Source organism: Sceloporus occidentalis, unplaced genomic scaffold, assembly GCF_023333645.1.
Source record: "Sceloporus occidentalis isolate IW3139 unplaced genomic scaffold, rSceOcc1.0.p SCAF_4, whole genome shotgun sequence".
NCBI lineage: Eukaryota > Metazoa > Chordata > Lepidosauria > Squamata > Phrynosomatidae > Sceloporus > Sceloporus occidentalis.
The window spans coordinates 98,054,812-98,074,129 of record NW_028316984.1 but is presented as its reverse complement, the minus strand read 5'-3'; the positions used below and the strand labels follow the sequence as shown (position 1 = coordinate 98,074,129).

General features: G+C 42.5%; 1 protein-coding gene across 1 annotated transcript; it reads left to right on the top strand.

The window, feature by feature from the left end:
• Positions 1-2,751: 2,751 nt before the first annotated feature.
• Positions 2,752-18,452, top strand: PSMG1 (proteasome assembly chaperone 1). The gene is made up of 7 exons (XM_089523447.1): positions 2,752-2,916; positions 6,452-6,549; positions 6,998-7,149; positions 8,196-8,258; positions 10,317-10,515; positions 16,555-16,691; positions 18,007-18,452. Exons 1-7 carry the CDS (start codon positions 2,798-2,800, stop codon positions 18,076-18,078), a joined length of 840 nt encoding a protein of 279 aa, XP_089379573.1. The 5' UTR covers positions 2,752-2,797; the 3' UTR covers positions 18,079-18,452.
• The last annotated feature ends 866 nt before the right edge of the window (positions 18,453-19,318 follow it).

Below are 19,318 nucleotides of genomic sequence, written 5' to 3'. Positions count from 1 at the left end.
ACAGTGGAACATACTTCCTTGGAGTGTAGTGGAGTCTCCTTCATTGGAGATCTTTAAGCAGAGGCTGAATGGCCATCTGTCAGGGATGCTTTGATTGAGATTTTCTGCATGGCAGAATGGGGTTGGACTGGATGGCCCTTGCAGTCTCTTCCAACTCTACGATTCTATGATTCTATGTTCTCCTGGAGTTTGTTATACAATGGAAAGCAGAAGCCAGGCAGAGTCAGACACACATTCTAGACTTTAGGAGAGCAGATATCAGTAAAGAAGTATTGAGGGTGATCCCATGGTCAGAAATACTAAAAGAGAAGGGAGTTCAGGACGGATGGGACTTTCTCAAAAGGGAGATACTGAAGGCACAGTTTCAAATAGTTCCAGTGAGAAAGAAAAATGGGAGGTGTCTGAAGAAACCAGGATGGATGACTAAGGAACTTTCAACTGAGCTAAGTTTTAAACGGAACTTGTATAAGAAATGGAAAAAGGGGGAAATCATGAAAAAGGAATTCAAAGAAATGTAGGGGTAAAGTCAGAAAAGCTAAAGCGCAGAATGAACTCAGGCTTGCTAAAGAAGTTAAAAAGAATAAAAAGGGATTTTTTGGATATGTCCGCAGCAAAAGGAAGAAGGAAATGATAGGGCCACTGTTAGGAGAAGATGGCAAAATGCTTACAGAAGACAGAGAAAAGGCAGAATTACTCAACACCTTGTTTGCCTCAGTCTTCTCAGAAAAGGCAAAGGGTGCTCAACCTGAGGATAATGGAGCAGAGGACAGAATAGGGGAATTTCAGCACAGAATAAGTAAAGAGATAGTAGAGGAACACCTTATTAATCTAAATGAATTTAAGTCTCCGGGACCAGATGAACTCCATCCAAGGGTATTAAAAGAACTGGCAAAAGTAATATCGGAGCCATTGGCAATCATATTTGAAAACTCCTGGAGAACAGGAGAGATCCCAGCAGACTGGCGAAGGGCAAACGTTGTCCCCATCTTCAAAAAGGGGAAAAAAGAGGATCCCAACAATTATCGTCCAGTTAGTCTGACATCAGTTCTAGGAAAGATTCTGGAGCAGATCATTAAACAGAGAGTCTGTGAACATCTAGAAGGCAATGCCATAATCACAAAAAGTCAACACGGGTTTCAGAGAAACAAGTCATGCCAGACAAACCTGATCTCTTTTTTTGATAAAATTACCAGCTTGGTAGATGAAGGGAATGCTGTGGATATAGTATATCTTGATTCCAGTAAGGCTTTTGATGGGGTTCCCCATGACATTCTTGCAAACAAGCTTGTAAAATGTGGGCTAGACACGGTAACTGTTACATGGATTTATAATTGGTTGACTGGCTGAACCCAAAAGGTGCTAAACAATGGCTCCTTTTCATCCTGGAGAGAAGTGACCAGTGGGGTCCCACAGGGGTCTGTCCTGGGCCCAGTGTTATTCAACATCTTTATCAATGACTTGGATGACAGAATTGGGAGCATACTTATCAAATTTGCAGTTGACACTAAATTAGGAGGAGTAGCTAACACCCCAGAGGACAGGATGAAAATTCAAAACAACCTGAATAGACTAGAAAGCTGGGCCAAAGCTAACAAAATGAAATTCAACATGGAAAAATCTAAGGTACTGCATTTAGGGCAGAAAAATGAAATGCACAGATATAGGATGGGTGACACCTGCCTGAATGAAACTACATGTGAAAGGGATCTGGGAGTCCAAGTAGACCACAAGTTGAACATGAGTCAACAGTCTGATGCGGCAGCTAAAAAGGCCAATTTTAGGCTGCATCAATAAAAGTATAGTGTCTAGATCAAGGGAAGTAATAGTGCCACAATATTCTGCCTTGGTCAGGCCCCACCTGGAATACTGTGTCCAGTTCTGGGCACCACAATTCAAAAAGGACATTGAGAAACTGGAGCGTGTCCAAAGGAGGGCGACTAAAATGGTGACGGGTCTGGAAACCATGTCCTAGGAGGAATGACTCAGGGAGCTGGGGATGTTTAGCCTGAAGAAGAGAAGGTTAAGAGATATGATAGCCCTGTTAAAATATTTGAAGGGATGTCATATTGAGGAGGGAGCAAGCTTGTTTTCTGCTGCTCCAGAGACTAGGACCCGGAGCAATGGATGCAAGCTGCAGGAAAAGAGATTCCACCTCAACATTAGGAGGAACTTCCTGACAGTAAGGGCTGTTCGACAGTGGAACACACTTCCTAGGAGTGTAGTGGAGTCTCCCTCCTTGGAGGTCTTCAAACGGAGGCTGGATGGCCATCTGTCAGGGGTGCTTCGACTGAGAGTTCCTGCATGGCAAAATGGGGTTGGACTGGATGGCCCTTGCAGTCTCTTCCAACTCTACGATTCTATGATACCCAACTCCCTAAGCCAGAGCACATTACCCAATAAAAGCTCACAACACTCATATAAAGATTAAATCCATGCTTCTTAGACCCATTCAAAATGGATGACATTCTGCAATTCCTCCTGAACAGAAAGCTGTAATGTGGACTTGTCCTGAAATAAGAGCTCTTGGTGAGGCTCAAAATGGAGGACGTTTTGGACCCCCCTCCTGGACAGAAGGTCATGAAATGGAGGACAGGTCCTGGGGGGAGGATTCAAAAGGAGGAGGTGCCTGGCTGCTGTGCGGCTGCCCTGTTCTGAGCATGCCTGGCCCAAGCAGCATGGTCCCTCCTCCTGCCTTTGGTAACCCGGAAGAGCAGCGCCTTGGCAGCCACCACCATTCCTCCTCTTCCTGCTGCTGCTGTTGCTTCTGCCTCTGGGCTCCTCCTCCTGACTTGCAGCCATGGCCACTTTCTTCGGGGAGGTGGTGGCTCTCCCTTCCCGCGCAGGGCTGGAGGAGGAGGAGGAGGAGGAGGAAGCGCAGGAGGACTGCCACATTCGCCTGGCCCTGGAGGGGAAAAGGTAGTACATAGGAGGAGGAGGAGGAGCCCTCAGCAGCATCAGCATCCCCTGAGCCTGGGACTGAGGGCTTCCTTGCAAGACTGGTCCAGAGGAGCTTTGCCACATTGCCCTCCTCTGAGGCTGACTCAGTGAGCCTTGCTCTCCCAGGGAGTGAGTTTGCTGGGCTGAAGGAGGATCCAAACCCTGGTTCTGCCAGAGGGCTCCCCAAATTCTGCCCTTTCAGAGACTGTGGACTTTCAGCTCCCAGAAGCCTCAGCCACATTGGCCAAGAGTCTGGGATTCTGGCAGCTGAAGTCCAAAATCTCTCAAAGGGCACAGTTTGGGGACCACTGCGTTAGGGTATGGGGCCATTAGTCTGACCCATTTTTGTACCAGTTCGCACTCTCTAATTTTAACTGCCAGTGACAAACATTAAATATATGGAAAGATTGCATGTAATATTAAAAACCAATATGAAATAACAAGTTTCTTCAAAATGCAGAAAACTCAGAGTAAAATTAAGTTGTCAGGTTGGATTGCAACATTGGAAATTAGCTTGATTATACAATTATTGCATTAGGCGCAGTGGTCCCAAGAGACTTCAAACTTCAGCTCCTAGACTCCCAGACTCTTGACTGAGGCTTCTGGAAGCTGAAGTCCAAAATCTCTTAAAGGGCACCGTTTGGGGACCACTGCATTACGTTATGGATCTGTTAGTCCGACCCCTTTTTCACAGTTCGCGCTCTCTAATTTTAACTGCCAGTGACAAAATTTTTGCAACCAAGAGGCCAATACTGGTGCATTTGTCTCGCAACAGCATTTTGATGTATAATAATTCAGAACAGCCCGGCTTACATCTCAAAAAGGGGACAATCATCCTGTTATGGCACTGGTTATAAAAAACACACTAGATCAAAATGTGAGATAGAGTTTAAACTACTTGCTGACCACAAGGCAAAATTGAGTAGAGGTACATAGTCCAGCAAACCTTCCAAAATCCGAAATCTCATAAAGGGCACAGTATGGGGACCACTGCATTCTGACTCAGATTCAAGACTTAACACCTACTTCTTGAATTGTGCAGAAAACATGCAGGGATAGCTGTATTAGCCATTTAACAAATCCAAACAAAAATCCATCAGATACCTTTATTGGCCAATCAAAATGCACAGTATACTTGTTGCGAGCTTTCGGAGGTCCATGAGCTTCTTCATCAGGCAAGATGTTACAAACCAAACAGGGGAAGAAGAAAAGACAATTGGAGATGTCAGATGCCTGCATGTGGTTTCAGTCCTTAACAAACATGTTGTGATAGGGAGGATATCCTTTGCAGGCAAGCTCCTAGCCATGTAGCAATAGGGAGGTTTTCAAAGTCCAGGAAATTTAAAGTCTATTTGCATCTCAACAGGGACTCCTCTTTTGCAATCCAGTATGGAATGGAGACCCCAGCTCCATAATCCCTGCACACTCTCCTCTTCATCCACACACACTCTTCTCTTTATTGAAGGGCTGCCCTGCTCTATTTTAAATGGTTTTTAACTCTAGTTTTAACTATGGTTGTGTGTTTTGTAAATGGTTTTTAACTAAGCTGTGTTTTTTAATCTTTATGTTTTAATATGAGTAGAACCAGTGTAGTGTAGTGGTTTGAGTGCTGGACTATTATTATTTCTATTTTATTTTTATTCCTCTCAAGACTGGCACCCAAAGCAGCTTACAGTCTAAAAAACACAATACAGTTAAAAACCTGCAGAATTGACAATTAAAATGGTATTGAACAATGACATTTAAATGATTTAAAAGATCATTTGTTTCTAAGAAGCCAGGATTTGAATCCCAGCTCGGCTGTGTTAATCCACCGGGTGACCATGGGCAAGTCACACACTCTCAGCTTCAGGGGAAGGCAAAGGCAAACCCCCTCTTGTCAATGAACCCCCTTGATAGATTCTCGTTAGGGTTGCCATAAATCAGAAGCGACTTGAAGGCACACAGCAACAGCAAATTATTACATTATCTTTAAACTTTTGTAATTAATGTTTTACTTGTCTCCTTTTTAAAATTATTTTAAGCCCCCTTGAATCCCATTTTGGAAGAAAGATAGTATATAAATCCAGTAAATAAATAAATATAAAAACAGATTTGCATGGTGTGGTAGTTTGAGCATTGGACTTGGACTTTGGAGAACAGGATTTGAATCCTCACTCAGAGTTTTACCACACTAGGGGAAAGCCCACAGGAAAACAGGAGTTAAACGCGAGTTAAGTACATTCGAATTTAAACCAAACTTGCACTTCAGTTAGTTTATCACACTAGGGACTGCCCAAGTGAAATAACGTGAAGTTATCCAAACGCAAAGCACATAAAAATGGTAGCTTTTTTACTTTTGGGTTATTCCGAAAGTAAAAAGCTGCCGTTTTCTCCACTTTGCATTCAGATTAACTTCCCATTATTTCACGTTAACTGCAACATCATATGATAAACTTTGGGCATTTCCAGGTTTTCCTTGGTTTAAATCTTGTTTAATTCCTGTTTTCCCGCAGAATCTCGCTAGTGTGAGAAACTCCTTAGTCATGGAAACCCACTGGGTGACTTTGCGTAAGTCACACCCTTTCAGCCTCAGAGGATAGCAATGGCAAGTTCCTTCTGAAGAAACTTGCTAAGAAAACCCCTTGATGGGGTTGCTTTAGAGTCGCCATTAGTCAAAAATGACTTGAAGGCACACAGCAACAACAACATATTAAATATTATGGCTGGCATGCTGTTCAATATTTACAATGTCATAAACCTGACTTGCATCATTTTTAATTTTTGGACTTCACATTTGTGGTTGTTCTGTTACAGTGGCCAGGGACCCCAGTGTGGTTCTGTCGCAGCTGCCTGTCACAAAACACCTCACTGCCAAGAAAGGGCTGGAGGAGTCATTTTCCCAAGGGCTAGTCAGGATTTATTTAAATCATTTCTTTGAAGGACTATATCCCTCCAGTACTTTGGAAATCTTCCTGTTAGGATTTTTGGGAGGTAACAGTGGGACATATATGTCTCCAGATGCAGGATTTAAGGAGGCTTTTCCTCACTATTGATTTTTTTTTGGGGGGGAGGGTATTTTCAAACAAAACAATAAATTTAACAAAGGAAAAACAAAACATGGGTGTGATTTTATTATGAAAACAGTTGATTTAATTAAATTTAAATCATTACAGTTTAGTCCTTCAAAGAAATGTAAATCAATTCTGACTAGCTCTTAGGAAAATCTGAGGAAGTAGACTTAAGTCTACGAAAGCTCATGCTGCCAACTTTTTTCTTTCACCTAGTCTCAAAGGTGCTACAAGATATCTCTACATACTGATTCCACAGACTAACACGGCTATAATTTTGAAATGAGCTTGTGTGGGCATGAAAACAAACAGCTGTTTTGTCTGTGGTGTTACTGTAAAATTTAAGAGGCTACTTTGGCATTTAAGCAGTCTTGATTATTAGTACGGATTGTTAGTATGGTTTGACTTCTCAGCCATTTTCTCAGTCGGAGCTCATTGACTCTTCTTCTGTTTCTTATATTTAGAAAGGTTGACGTCGTCTGGAATACAACATTAAATGCTTCTACAGAAGAGCAGTTTCCTTGCTCAAAGTTCATCTTGGCTGTGGGTCAGAATGCAGTAGGTGAGCAATACAGATAATATTATTGTTTTCTTTGGGGTGAGGCAGACAGGCATGAAGGACCGACCTTTGGCTACTCCACTCACAATTGATTGGGCACTGGACAACCTATTCTCAAACCAGGCCTCTGCAGTCTCAAACCCGGCTGCTACCAGGAGCGTTTTTTCTTTCAGCCGCTCTGGGGCTGTGTATTATATGAACACCATGCCCCCGAAGCAGCCAGAAGCCGTTCTTTTTCACCCGTCTGTTTTGGGGCTTTGTTTCATTGCTTAACCAACTGAGAGTTTTACTGAGAAACTTCCATCAGCTTTAGAGCGTCTGCCCAATTTTTGCATCACGTAAATTGTGTAAACTGAGGTACATCTCTAAATGACTACATTGCAAATGTAGCTGACAGCAACATGCCGGACACAAAAATACTACATAAAACAAGTCTGTTTTTTATTTACAGCATTCTTGTCTTCCTTTGTTTTGAGTTCGGGATGCTGGGAGGTAGTTGGATCTGTGAAATTATGGAATGAGTGGTCAAGAACATCAGACAGAACCAATGTCCTTCCAACAGATTCATTCTGTTTATTTTATCGCTTGATTTCAGATCCTACTGTAAGTACCACCTTTTATATCTTGTCGTCCCCCCCCCCCCCCCATAGAGTTGGAAGATCATAATTAATGTAGGTAATTGCTGCTGCCTTAGCAGTTACTTGTCATGATTTGGTGCTGAGTGTTCATGAATAGATTATTAAGTAATAATTTGCACTAGTGAGCCTATTTCCTTGCACCTAAGGCAATGCCATGAATTTCATAGGGTTTTCTTAGGGAAAGAATGCTCAGTGGTGGTTTTGCCAGCTCCTTCCTCTGAAATATATCCTATAGCACCTGGTATTTATTGGTGGTTTCCAATCCAATTACTAACCACATCTGACCTTGCTTAACATCCAACACTTTATCTGGTGCCTTCAGGGTATCCATCCTAAATTTCCCACTATCTTCAAGTATATGAACCCAGGTTCTAGTGATATGAGACATGATAATACGCACTTTATTACTGAGTTAAGGCCTCTTCAATTTGCATTACATGCTGTGAAGAAAGTACAGCATAACCCTATGCAGTAACGTCTGCTGTGTTTCATAGGACTTATTCCTAGGAATGTGCCCATTGGATTGTAGCCTTGGTCAGGAGTGTGCAACTCCAGTGGATCTGGAGACCACTTTTCTGCCCCAGGATCTTTTTGTGGGGCTACACAGACTGCTGGTACAGCCTTTCTAGACATTTTAAGGTCTTCTATCATGACTCAGTGGTCAACCTCGGTCAGAAATATAGGGTTCATTATTATTCACACTTTTAACTATCCACAATAAGTCTGGGGACATATTCCCCACAGATGTGGGGTTGTACTCCTGTATTAAGCAATGCAAGGAGGCCCTGCAACCAGTCTAAAAGATTAATTTTGCCTGCTCCTGAGGGGTCCCGGAAAAGGTGATTCAGCTTTTTTTGTAGGGTAAGGACAGAAAGGGAGTTCTGAGAAGTCAGAAGGGGTCAAGGGTCACAAAGGGGGGAAGCTCATTGCCTTAAAGAATAGTATTTCTTGCACTACCTGTTAACACAGTATTGCAAAAATTTATGAAATTTTTATTATCACCCCTTCCAGATTTTATTGTGCCAGTGCAATTGTTATGTGGCTGAAGACCAACAGTTTCAGTGGCTTGAAAAGGTAAGAAGCACAAGCTCATTGACACTGGTGAGATATATGTAATATAGACCAGGGGGACAAATTAATTATCACACACATATACACTGGATGTAGCTGCAGATGGAGCAAAATGTGGACAGTGGAGATTATCACACTGAGACAGGACAAGATTGGGATTGCTCTCCCATCCTTATCCCTTCGGGGGGAGGACAATGCGCGAAAGCCTGTCATATCATATGTGCTGATCATGTCATTATCCTGTCATTGAAGTGACATTGTATTGATGTGAACTACTGTTAATGCAAAATACCAGGGCAATGCCACTTCAATGACGAGACAGTGACAGGATCAGAGCGATGTAATTTGAAAGGCTTTCGCATGATCACTGTCACTCATGGTTTCTGGATGGGACAATGTCCGGATAAGTGCAACGTCCTGTGAAAGTCCTTTCTGCATTTGCACGGGAGGGACGGGACAGGGACAGGACAATGACATCCCATCCCCTGTATGATCATCTCCAGTGCCTCCAGGTAAGAATTCTGCCTCCCCCATTAAATTTTCCTTCAGTCCCCAAATTGATAGCATTGTAGAGTGAGACACTGAAAATTGTTCACACCTCAAACTCTTCTACTTGCTATGTTCACATTCCCTTGGTAATGTTTCCTGAACCTTTTTTTTTTTTTTTTGGGGGGGGGGGGGGGATGCCTAAATAGTATTTCTAAATGATCAACTGAAGTTTCAGTTTAATGCAATGTTAGAAATTTGGGGAGTGAAGAAAAACTTCATGGAGAAGGGTCAGAATTCTTATGGGGTCCTCATTTTGCTCACACACTCCCAAATATTGGTGAGTCCATGCTTTTACGAAGGGTGAAAATGAATTGAAGTCTAGTCTTACATAGACACACCTGGAAGTATGTCCCATTGAATTCAGTGGAATTTGCTTCTGAGCAGATGTGTCTAGGAATACACTGTAACTAACTGTTGTTTTCATTCATATTTCACTGGATGCCTACTTTACTGTTTAGAACATTTGTGCAAGAGGTGGGCAACTTCCAGGAGGAAGGGAGGCTATATTGTAACACATGCCCCTCCAGCCACCACTGTGATGGGGAAAGTGTCATTTACCTTTAGGAGAGGTTTCTTATCCATTGAAGCAAGATATGCATTGTTTCAAAAGGGAGAGAAAAGCCTCTCTTAAAGGTGAAGGAGAGGCAAGTACAGAGGAATCTATGTAGCCACATTCTGCCCCTCCATATTATCTCCTTTCTTAAGAGCAACATAGCACTTAATTTCACCTGCCAGGAAAAGCAACATGGGTTGGGATTGTCATCCAGCTTTGTACAATGTGATGAGAATTTGTCCATTACCTGGAATCATGTTGAACCCAGCCTATTGCAACATGCTTCCTTGGCTTCTTCTTCAGAATGGAATAGGTTGTTGCCAGATAGCCTGCCTTGCAAAGATAGCAATGATTCAGGGTATTTGTTTGTTTACCACTTGACTATCAGTACATTCCTACGCACTTGTAGAAAGTGTGGGATGAGTCCTTCCTGAATCTTCATTCGTGAAGAAAAACCAGAGAGAGATCAGCAGCAACTCTTCAGAAAAGGACATACAGTGTGGCACTGAACAGTTTTTAACTGACAATACTTTTTAGATTATGGTGAATGGTCTTTGTAGTGGTTTGTAGTAGGTTATCTTTTGTAAATATGTTATGGGCTGAAGGTCTGCAGATGTGGATACGCTGAGGGGGCAAATTCAGTCCCCCAAGAAACCTCTACGAAGCAATTGCATTCTTGTTCCAACAATATTAATAGTAACTGTGTACATGTGTACGCAGAAATAAGTCCCATTCACGTCACTGTTGCTTGCTCTGGGTAAGCAGTCATAGAATTCAGTCTGTGATTTGGCTTACAATATGAATGCCACTTCTCTATTACTGCTTCCTGTGTTAATGTGATAACACAGATATTTCACATGGAAGAAACCACAATACAGATACTAGTGTGAATAAGACTTGGTATAGCCTTTCTTCTTAAATTTGTCACGCTCACACTGAAATTTGTATCTTTATCTTAGGTTTTTGGATGCATGCAGAAGATTGATTTACAAATACTGGTTCTCTCATCATGTTCCATTACAGATTATAAAACAACAGAATCAATTTTAACACTTCCTTCTCCTTTTCTGAAAGCATTAAAGACAACAGCGTTCAAAGATCAAGTCTGTTGTTCACTTCTAGAGCAGCCAAATATTGTACGGGATCTCCCTGCTGCAGGTATTTAATCACTTTAACCAGAGGTCTTAGCACAGGATGTGGCAAAACAGCACCCCCACCAGCTCAGACTTGCCAAATAAATAACTTATTTCTCTCTGTGTTTGCCCTTTCCACCTTTTCTCCTTATTTCCCAATAGCACAACACTGAATTACTGTATATACTCATGTATAAGTCTAGAAATTTTAGTCAAAAAATTGACCCCAAAAATCTGAGTCAACTTATCAACAAGTCAATGTAAGTACTGTATCTTAACTCTCATAAAAATAGAAACCATCCCTTGGTGAAACGCAATAATGTAATCTGTCTTGGAAGCACTGACCTTCCCCTGTTCTCTCATCCATCCATCCTTAAGTGTGAACACAAACAGTTATGCCTCCTGCAATTTTGTAAGTTCTTTGGCATTGTTTCCTTAGATCTTTTGTTACATGACCTTAAGTCTTACTCTTGACTTATCCACGGCTCATATTAAAAAATCCATACTTTTGGCCCCAAAACCTGCCCTCAACTTACACATGAGATCATCTTATAGTCAAGTATATATGTTAATAATAATAATAACAACAACAACAACAACAATAATAATTTTTATTTATATTTCCCGCCTCTCCCAAGGATCGAAGCGGAATTGCATCATTAAAAATGCAGTACTAATACAGATAGAAACTATAAAATACTAATACTGAATTACAACATTCCTATTAGTTCCTTAAAGTATCTAATCATCAGGTAATCCTATAATCATCATCAAGGGTGGAGCATTTACCATGGTTTTATAAAGAATCAGGTGGGTACGCCCACCAAAAGAGATCCATCTTAAGTGCCTTCTTAAAGGCATCTAAGGTGGTAATATGACAGATCTCTTCTGGTAGACTGTTCCACAATTTAGGGGTTGCAGCTGTAAATGCTCTATGGGAAATTGTTATTAACCTGATGTTATAGTGTTCCATTAAATTCTTCCTGGATGTTCTGAGTGTGCGGGGCGGATTATGTAGGGAGAGGCATTCCTGCAAGTAACTCGGGCCCGAACCATGTAGGGCTTTAAAGGTGATAACCAAAACCTTCTACTGACTGGCAGCCAGTGAAGAGATTTCAGCACTGGTATTATAAGGTCAGATCTAGGTGTATTAGTGACCAGTCTGGCTGCAGCATTTTGAACCAATAGAACCTTCTGGACTGGTACAAGGGTAGCCCCAAGTAGAGTGCATTATAGAAGTCTAAACGAGAGATTACTAGTGCATGTACCACTGCTTCAAGTTCCTTTTGGTCCAGGTAGGGACACAGTTGGCGTATCAACCGAAGTTGGTACCAAGCACTCCTGGCCATTGCCTCTACTTGAGATGGCAACTGTAGAGATGGATCCAAGAGTACTCCCAAGTTGCGGACTTAGTCCTTTAGGGGAAGTGTGACCCCGTCCAGGACTAGTTGACAAATCTCCAACCCCAGGCCTGGAGTACCTATCACTAGTACCTCCGTTTTCTTTGGATTCAACTTGAGTTTGTTTTCCCTCATCCAGCCCATTACTGACTTAAGGCAGGCATCCAGAGGAGAGGTGCCATCCCTAGTCACTGTAACAGTCGGAGACAGAGAGAGATAGATTTGGGTGTCATCAGCATACAGATAACACCGTGCTCCATGTCTCCGGATGATCTCACCCAGCAGCTTCATGTAAATGTTAAACAGCATGGGGGACAGAATGGCGTCCTGGAGGATGCCTGATGTCAGCTCTCTTTTAGAAGAGCAGCTGTCCCCCAGCTTCACCATCTGGAATCTGCCTGAGAGGTAGGAATGGAGCCACTGGAGGGCAGTGCCTCCGATTCCTAACTCCCTCAGGGATTCTAGAAGGATACCATACTCTGTAGTATCAAAGGCCGCTTGAGATGTCCAAGAGCACCAACAGGGTCACACTTCACCTGTCGATACCCAGACGGAGATCATTGACTAAGGTGACCATGGCAGTCTCAACTCCATATCCTGCTGTGAAGCCAGTTTGGAATGCGGCTAGATAATCAGCTTCATCCAAGACAACCTGGTGTTGAAAAGCAACTGCCCTCTCGATCACTTTGCCCAAGAATAGTAGAAGGGAGACCAGTCTATAGTTATTCCTTACCAGGGGGTCTAGAGAGGTGGTTTTTTTTAAGTGGTTTAACCACTGCATGTTTTTCCAGCGATGGAGAGAAGGCATCCTTGATGTATGGGTTAAACCCTGTGGCTCGCTCTAGGTCAGGCAGGAAGTAGACAAAACTTCAGAGGCGTGTTCACAGGATAGGACTAACCCCCAAAGCAAGTTTCAGTTTCGTTTCTGCCTCTGCTCTGGTCAGACGCTTTTCAGATCAGCTCTGCTGCTTTTCCTCCTCTACATATCCTCAAAGATCAACAAACAACTGATACTGCCTCACAGGGTCAGACACTCCCTCCTTTGGTGGACTTCTCCCAATCTCAAAACAGGTCGGCCACTCTGGCCTCCTCAAGAACTACAACTGACGACAGATGCCAGTCTGCGGGGCTGGGGAGCCACACTCAACAACTCCTATACACAGGGAAGATGGTCTGTCCAAGAACAAAGCCACAACATAAATCTCCTAGAACTCAGAGCGGTGCGCCTGGCTCTTCTACAATTCTCATCCCTGGTCAAAGGACAACCAGTGTTGATTCGGACAGAAAACATGTCAACAAAAGCCCACATAAATCGACAAGGAGGCACAAGATCAAAGTCTCTAATGAGCGAGACAGAGCTTCTTTTCAAGTGGTAACAAACAAATTTCCTCTCGATAAGATCAGAACACATCAAGGAGACTCTAAATACGAGAGCCGACTGGCTCAGCAGACAGGACATAGACCAGTCAGAGTGGCAGCTACATCCCCAAGTCTTTCACATGGTGACACACAAGCTTGGAATGCCCCTGGTAGATCTCTTCGCATCACCCATAAACAATCAACTGCCACGCTTCTTCTCTCGGTTCCTAACTCAAGGAGCGGAACAAATGGACGCTCTACATGCCCCATGGCCAGACAGAACTCTATATGCCTTCCCTCCAATGTCCATGATCAACAAGTGCCTAAAAAAGGCAAGAAAAGAAAGAGCGACAATAATTCTAATAGCCCCATACTGGCCAAGAAGACCATGGTTCTCAGAGATCCTGACAATGGCTCAAGAGTCTCTCAAGCTCCCGCTTCGCCCAGACCTTCTATCCCAGGGTCAGTTTCACCATCCAGATCCAGCCTGGCTCAACCTTCACACTTGGAGGTTAAACGCCAAAATATGATAAAAGAAGGGCTCACGTCTAGGGTGATAGACACCATCATCAATGCTAGATGACCTTCCACCAGACGAATATACGAATATTCTTTCAGATCATTTGCCCGTTGGTCTAAGCTAAACAAACTTAACCCACTCAAGGCATCTGTGAGCTCTCTACTTTCTTACCTCCAAGAAGGACTTGATAAAGGTCTTAAGCCCAACACTTTCAAAAGGCAGGTCTCTGCCATCACTTCTGCTTTTCCTCAAAAACATGCTAACAAACTGTCCAACAACTACTATGTCAGAAGGTTTCTTCGAGCAGCCACTCTCATCCGACCTCCCACAGTACACAGATACCCTAACTGGGACCTACACAAGGTACTTTCGGCTCTTACCAAAGCTCCATTTGAACCACTAAAAGACATAGACTTAAATTTTCTTACCTGGAAGGTTCTATTCCTCACAGCCATCACCTCGGCCAAGAGAGTCTCAGAACTTGGCGCCCTTTCCATACACAAAGAGCTCTGTGTGTTCAGAGAAGACTCTGTGTTGCTAAGACTAGATCCAACTTTTATAACCAAGATAAACTCTACATTCCACAGGTCCCAAGATATCATCCTACCTTCTTTTTGCCCTCAACCCAAAAAAGACTTGGAAAAGACCTGGCATACACTGGATGTTCGGAGGGCTCTCCGCACTTATATTAATAGAACTAAAAGGTTCCTTTGACTGACAGCCTTTTTGTCTCATTCCACAAAAATTCCATGGGCAAAAAGGTGTCAGTTTTCTACACTTTCTCGATGGATCAGGTCCTGCATATCCATGTGTTATACAGATTCTGCAAAGCCTCTTCCTGGAACTGTTTTCGCTCATTCTACACGTAGTGCTTCAACCTCGGCAGCACTCTCCACTAATGCTTCTCTAGAAGAGATCTGCAGGGCAGCTACATGGTCCTCGACATCTACCTTTGTCCGACATTACCGCCTGGACTCCTTCCAGTCATCTGAGGCGGCTTTTGGAAGAAGGGTACTACAGGCTGTAGTACCTCATTAACTCAATCTCCTTCTACCTACCCTTATTTTTGGGGAGCTATGCCATATCCCATACATCAAGGATGCCTTCTCTCCATCGCTGGAAAAATAAACATTGGCTCACCTGGTGAGATGTTTATTTTAAGCGATGGAGACGAAGGCATCCTCCCCTCCCTCTGATTGGTCTTGATCTCCTGGCACCCAGTTTTTGAGGTCAACCATTAGTGTTTTTTCTCGTCCCATTGGACGTTTACAGTTTTTTGGTTACTGGGTCTTTTTCAGATGCCCTAAAATTTGGTTCTTAGTTGTTTGAGAGTTCTTAGAATCCTTCCTTCTCTAGGCTGTTACATTAACTGAAACTTGCTTTGGGGGTTAGTCCTATCCTGTCGACACGCCTCTGAAGTTTTGTCTACTTCCTGCCTGACCTAGAGCGAGCCACAGGGTCTAACCCATACATCAAGGATGCCTTCGTCTCCATCGCTTAAAACAAACATCTCACCAGGTAAGCCAATGTTTATTTTAGCTCTGATGGAATGTTCCCTATCTAAATTATGCATTGATTATGAATTGAAGTAGTGTTTTTACTGCATCCCCACCCTGGGCGGTCAACCATGATGGGCAAGGATCGAGAGGGCACGTCATCCTTCTTACACTTCCAAGAAGCTTGTCCACTTCATCGGTATTTACAAACTCAAAATGATCCAGTTTAACATAGTCCACAGAGTCACTGGACACCTCTCTTATATTTTCTGTTATAATGCCTGCATCTAGATCAACTCTTATCTGAGAGATTTTATCTGCAAAAAAGTTATTGAAGGCATCACAGCAGGCTTTAGTTGGTTCCAATAGAGGGTGGGAGGCAATTGCATTAGCTCTTTAACCACCCTGAACAGCTCTGTGGATGAGATTCTGCAGATGCACTATGTGCAGCATAGAATTCTTTGCTGCATCTATTGCCACTCCATAGGAATCCAAAAAGTTCCTATGATGTGTCTTGTCAGGCAAAAGTTGATGTTTCCGCCAGTGGCACTCTAGGCGTTGCGCAGTTCGCTTCATTATACAATAGTTTACGGTAGTATCGGTCATGCTGGATCCTTGGTAACAACTGTGTTTCAGGTCACTCTTAGCTATGCAATTATTTGCCTTAATGTAACATGTTGCCCTTTTTCCAGAAAACATATAACAGGGATGCCAGAATTACTTCAGTTTATAGCTCACACACAGAGAATGTCTTGGTATCCTATTCCAAAAGGAAGCCACACAGTGCTACATTGCCTAGAACTTAGTGTCTCAGTGTATGTCTTAGTACATACATTCAAGTAAACTGGGGTTAAATGAATGTATGTCCTTTTTAGATGTTGTGCAAGGAGATATTCAAAACCTCCTTGTGTAGTGTAACCACCACAATCCTGACAAAAGGTATCTTTTTCACACTGGAGTGTGCTGCCATGGGGGACAGGGAGTGATGTCAGATGTCTTCTCCTGGCTGCTGAATTCCAGCCAGATTCTGCTTGGGTACCTCCTGTCCTTTCCTGGCCGTAGACTGCTTTGGCAGTTTTCCTGGTGGTTGAAAGTGTCCTCCAAGGTGGGAAGGAAGGATGTGAAACTACATGGGTGCAGCACTATGCATGAAACACATGACCCCCCCATAAAGTATTTAAAATGTGTGTTTCAATCAGATTTGTTAAATATTTTGTGTTTTACTTATATTATCTACTGCAAGAGCAAGTGAATAATCAATTTTGCCATTTATCTTCCCTTACACCTAGTTCTCAGTTACTGTCAAGTGTGGCAAATCCCTGCAGTGTTTTATCAGTGTTACACTGATATCCTCAAACTGGATTTGGTAACAGTTGAAGCTTTCCAGCCTGTCCTGTCTTCCAAAATTCTAAAGAGTTTGGTTAAGGTAAGGCTTAATTATCTTACTTGAGCTGTTGGCTACCTAGTCACCATGATAGTTGCTGTGAAGAAAACTGAGACTAATGTAAATTTATGGAAAGAGCTTTTTATAGAGCTTACAATTTTAAGGATTCAGTTACATGAAGAGCCAAGCTGGGCTTTTGCTGGAAACCTTCCAGCAAACGCATGCTTGTTTTATCTTGATTATGGGCATTAATCCATCTCTTTGTTTCTGGACTAACAGGGAGTCTTTCATGCTTCCAGTCTCACTCTACAGCTACTGACCTTGCCAGGTGCTTGCACCAACCATGATTCATAATTACTTAAAGTTCTCAGGATTTTAAAATTGATTGAAATCTGTTCTCCTCCCCACCCACCCACCCCTTTACTGCACTGCTTCCTTCCACAGTTTAACTGGAGGAAATATAAATTACAAGCTCCCCATGTAAATTCCTATATTTAAACCATGTTTGAAAATATCCCTAAAACATATCCATTCATTTCTTTATTCAAAATTGTGTTTTTAAATGAATAGCACAATGGGCTCTTGGTGTCTGCTGGGGTTTGGTTCCAGGACCCCACGTGGATACCAAAATCCATGGATGCTGAAGTCCCATTAGGTACAATGGCATAGTAAGATGGTGTTCTTATATAAAATGGCAAACTCAAAGTTTGTTTGTTTGTTTTGGAATTTATGTATTTTAAAAAATACTTTCATTCTTGAATTCATGGATAGAAATCCGTGGATATGGAGGGCTGATTGTATGTTATGTCACTGTGACAACATCTTGGGCTAAAGAGCAAAGTAAAAATACCATTTAAAAGTACAGTCGGTCCTGTTCAAAAAATAGTATAAATTTCAATCCTTGCTTTTCCATTTTTTATAAGAGACACCATTTTGCTATTTCATTATATTTAATGGGACTTGAGCATCCACGGATTTTGTTATCCACAGGGGATCTTGGAACCAAACCCCACCATATAACAAGGGTCCACTGTATCTAAGGTTCCCCCCAGACTTCCTTACATGCATCAGAAATCTAATTTACCTCACTAAAGAATGCCTGCTTTTATGTCCGTTTTAGTTGTTGTGGCTTCTAAATTATTGCTGTTGTTACTGTATCTCTCTCTCTTTAGTCTGCCTTTTCCCCCATAACTGAGGAAGTTTTGCACTGTTGTGAACTATGGCAGGAGCTGGATTTAAATGGCAATGAACACACAGTTTCTGCCCCCCCCCCCCAATTATATAACTAAGAGTGGGGCAATTAGGTAATCAACAGTTATTTGTATATTAAATTTTTTATTATTATTTTTAAACTCAGGATATTTCAAGAAGCACAGAACTACTGACAAAATTGGTGACAACGAATGAGATTCATAACATCTACACTTAAAATGGACATTGTCTCTGAAGTCCCTGATAACTTTCAAGTCTGAATAACTAACTGTCTTTGGAAACTACAGTTACTTTGCTTGGAAGCATTTGGAACTTGTGTTTGTGGAACACATGATCTTTGTACCATATGTTGACTGTTGTGTAGAGGCATTTTATTCATTAACGTTTATTAAAATGTTCCTTTTTAATTTTTCACAAGCTGGAATCTTGTTTTTCATATAAGCAAAGGAGCAACAGTTTTCTACCAGAGAGCAAATTACATTGTGTTACAGCAGTGGCCTAAATACCCTAAATATTGGCTACTGTCTCATCTTGGAAACTAAGGGGCAAAACAGACCACCCCAATAGAGTGGCTTTGCACTGCCCCTGGGAGAGCCAGATCGGATCCACAGCAACCACACGCTGTGGGCCCAATCAAGTATTTTGCTGGCCCAAATAGGGCTGGCAAAATGTTGTTCTTAAAGCAGTGAAAAGCCACCCTTGCCACTGTGGTGGCAGCTTTTCACCGATTCTTTGGCGTAGTGCGCCTAAATACAGCACCAAAGAAGGGTCATGACTCTACCAGTCGCCGGCATTGGGGAGGAGTTGTGGCATCCGGCGGGCAGTCACCAATCCCCACTCCACCCCAATACTGGCCCTTTGGGCTGGTCTGTACAGCCCCTAAGCAGGGTCAGGCCTGTTTAGGACTTGGAAAGCAGACTGGCAGAAAATACCAGATGCTGTAGGTGTTATATTCAAAAGAAGGCAACCCTACAGAAGGGTCACCACAAGTCAGAGTCAACTTGAAGGAACATAGCAACAATAGCAATGGCTGTTACAGTAGAACCGGGGAAGCCCCAACCTGCCTCCTGCATGGAAAAGAATGTGAATACAAAGACCTCTAGATGCCATTTCCTGAGCTGCTCAGGTATTGGAAAATGGCAAGGTGGGTAAAATGGTGCAGGAAAGGGCAGAATAAGCATGATCTAAGAGGGCGGGCACCAAATGACTGAGAAGGCTTACTGGTGAGGGAATTAGGCTTAAGCTAGGGAGATGGGACTTTGAAGAAAGGATGCTCCAAATGAAGGGTGCTGAAGAGAAGCAGCAATATTATTATTATTATTATTATTATTATTATTATTATTATTATTATTATTATATTTCACCTGTCTCCCAGTAATGGGACTCAAGGTGGCTTACAACATTTTGAAACATTAAACGTTAAAACATTACAATTTGTTAAAAGATTATACAAACAT

Coding starts and splice junctions, on each gene's coding strand:
- PSMG1 (XM_089523447.1), top strand. CDS start 2,798: ATGGCCACTTTCTTCGGGGAGGTGGTGGCTCTCCCTTCCCGCGCAGGG. Junction 2,917..6,451: donor CTGGCCCTGGAGGGGAAAAG/GTAGTACATAGG, acceptor TCTTATATTTAG/AAAGGTTGACGTCGTCTGGA. Junction 8,259..10,316: donor AGTTTCAGTGGCTTGAAAAG/GTAAGAAGCACA, acceptor TCTTTATCTTAG/GTTTTTGGATGCATGCAGAA.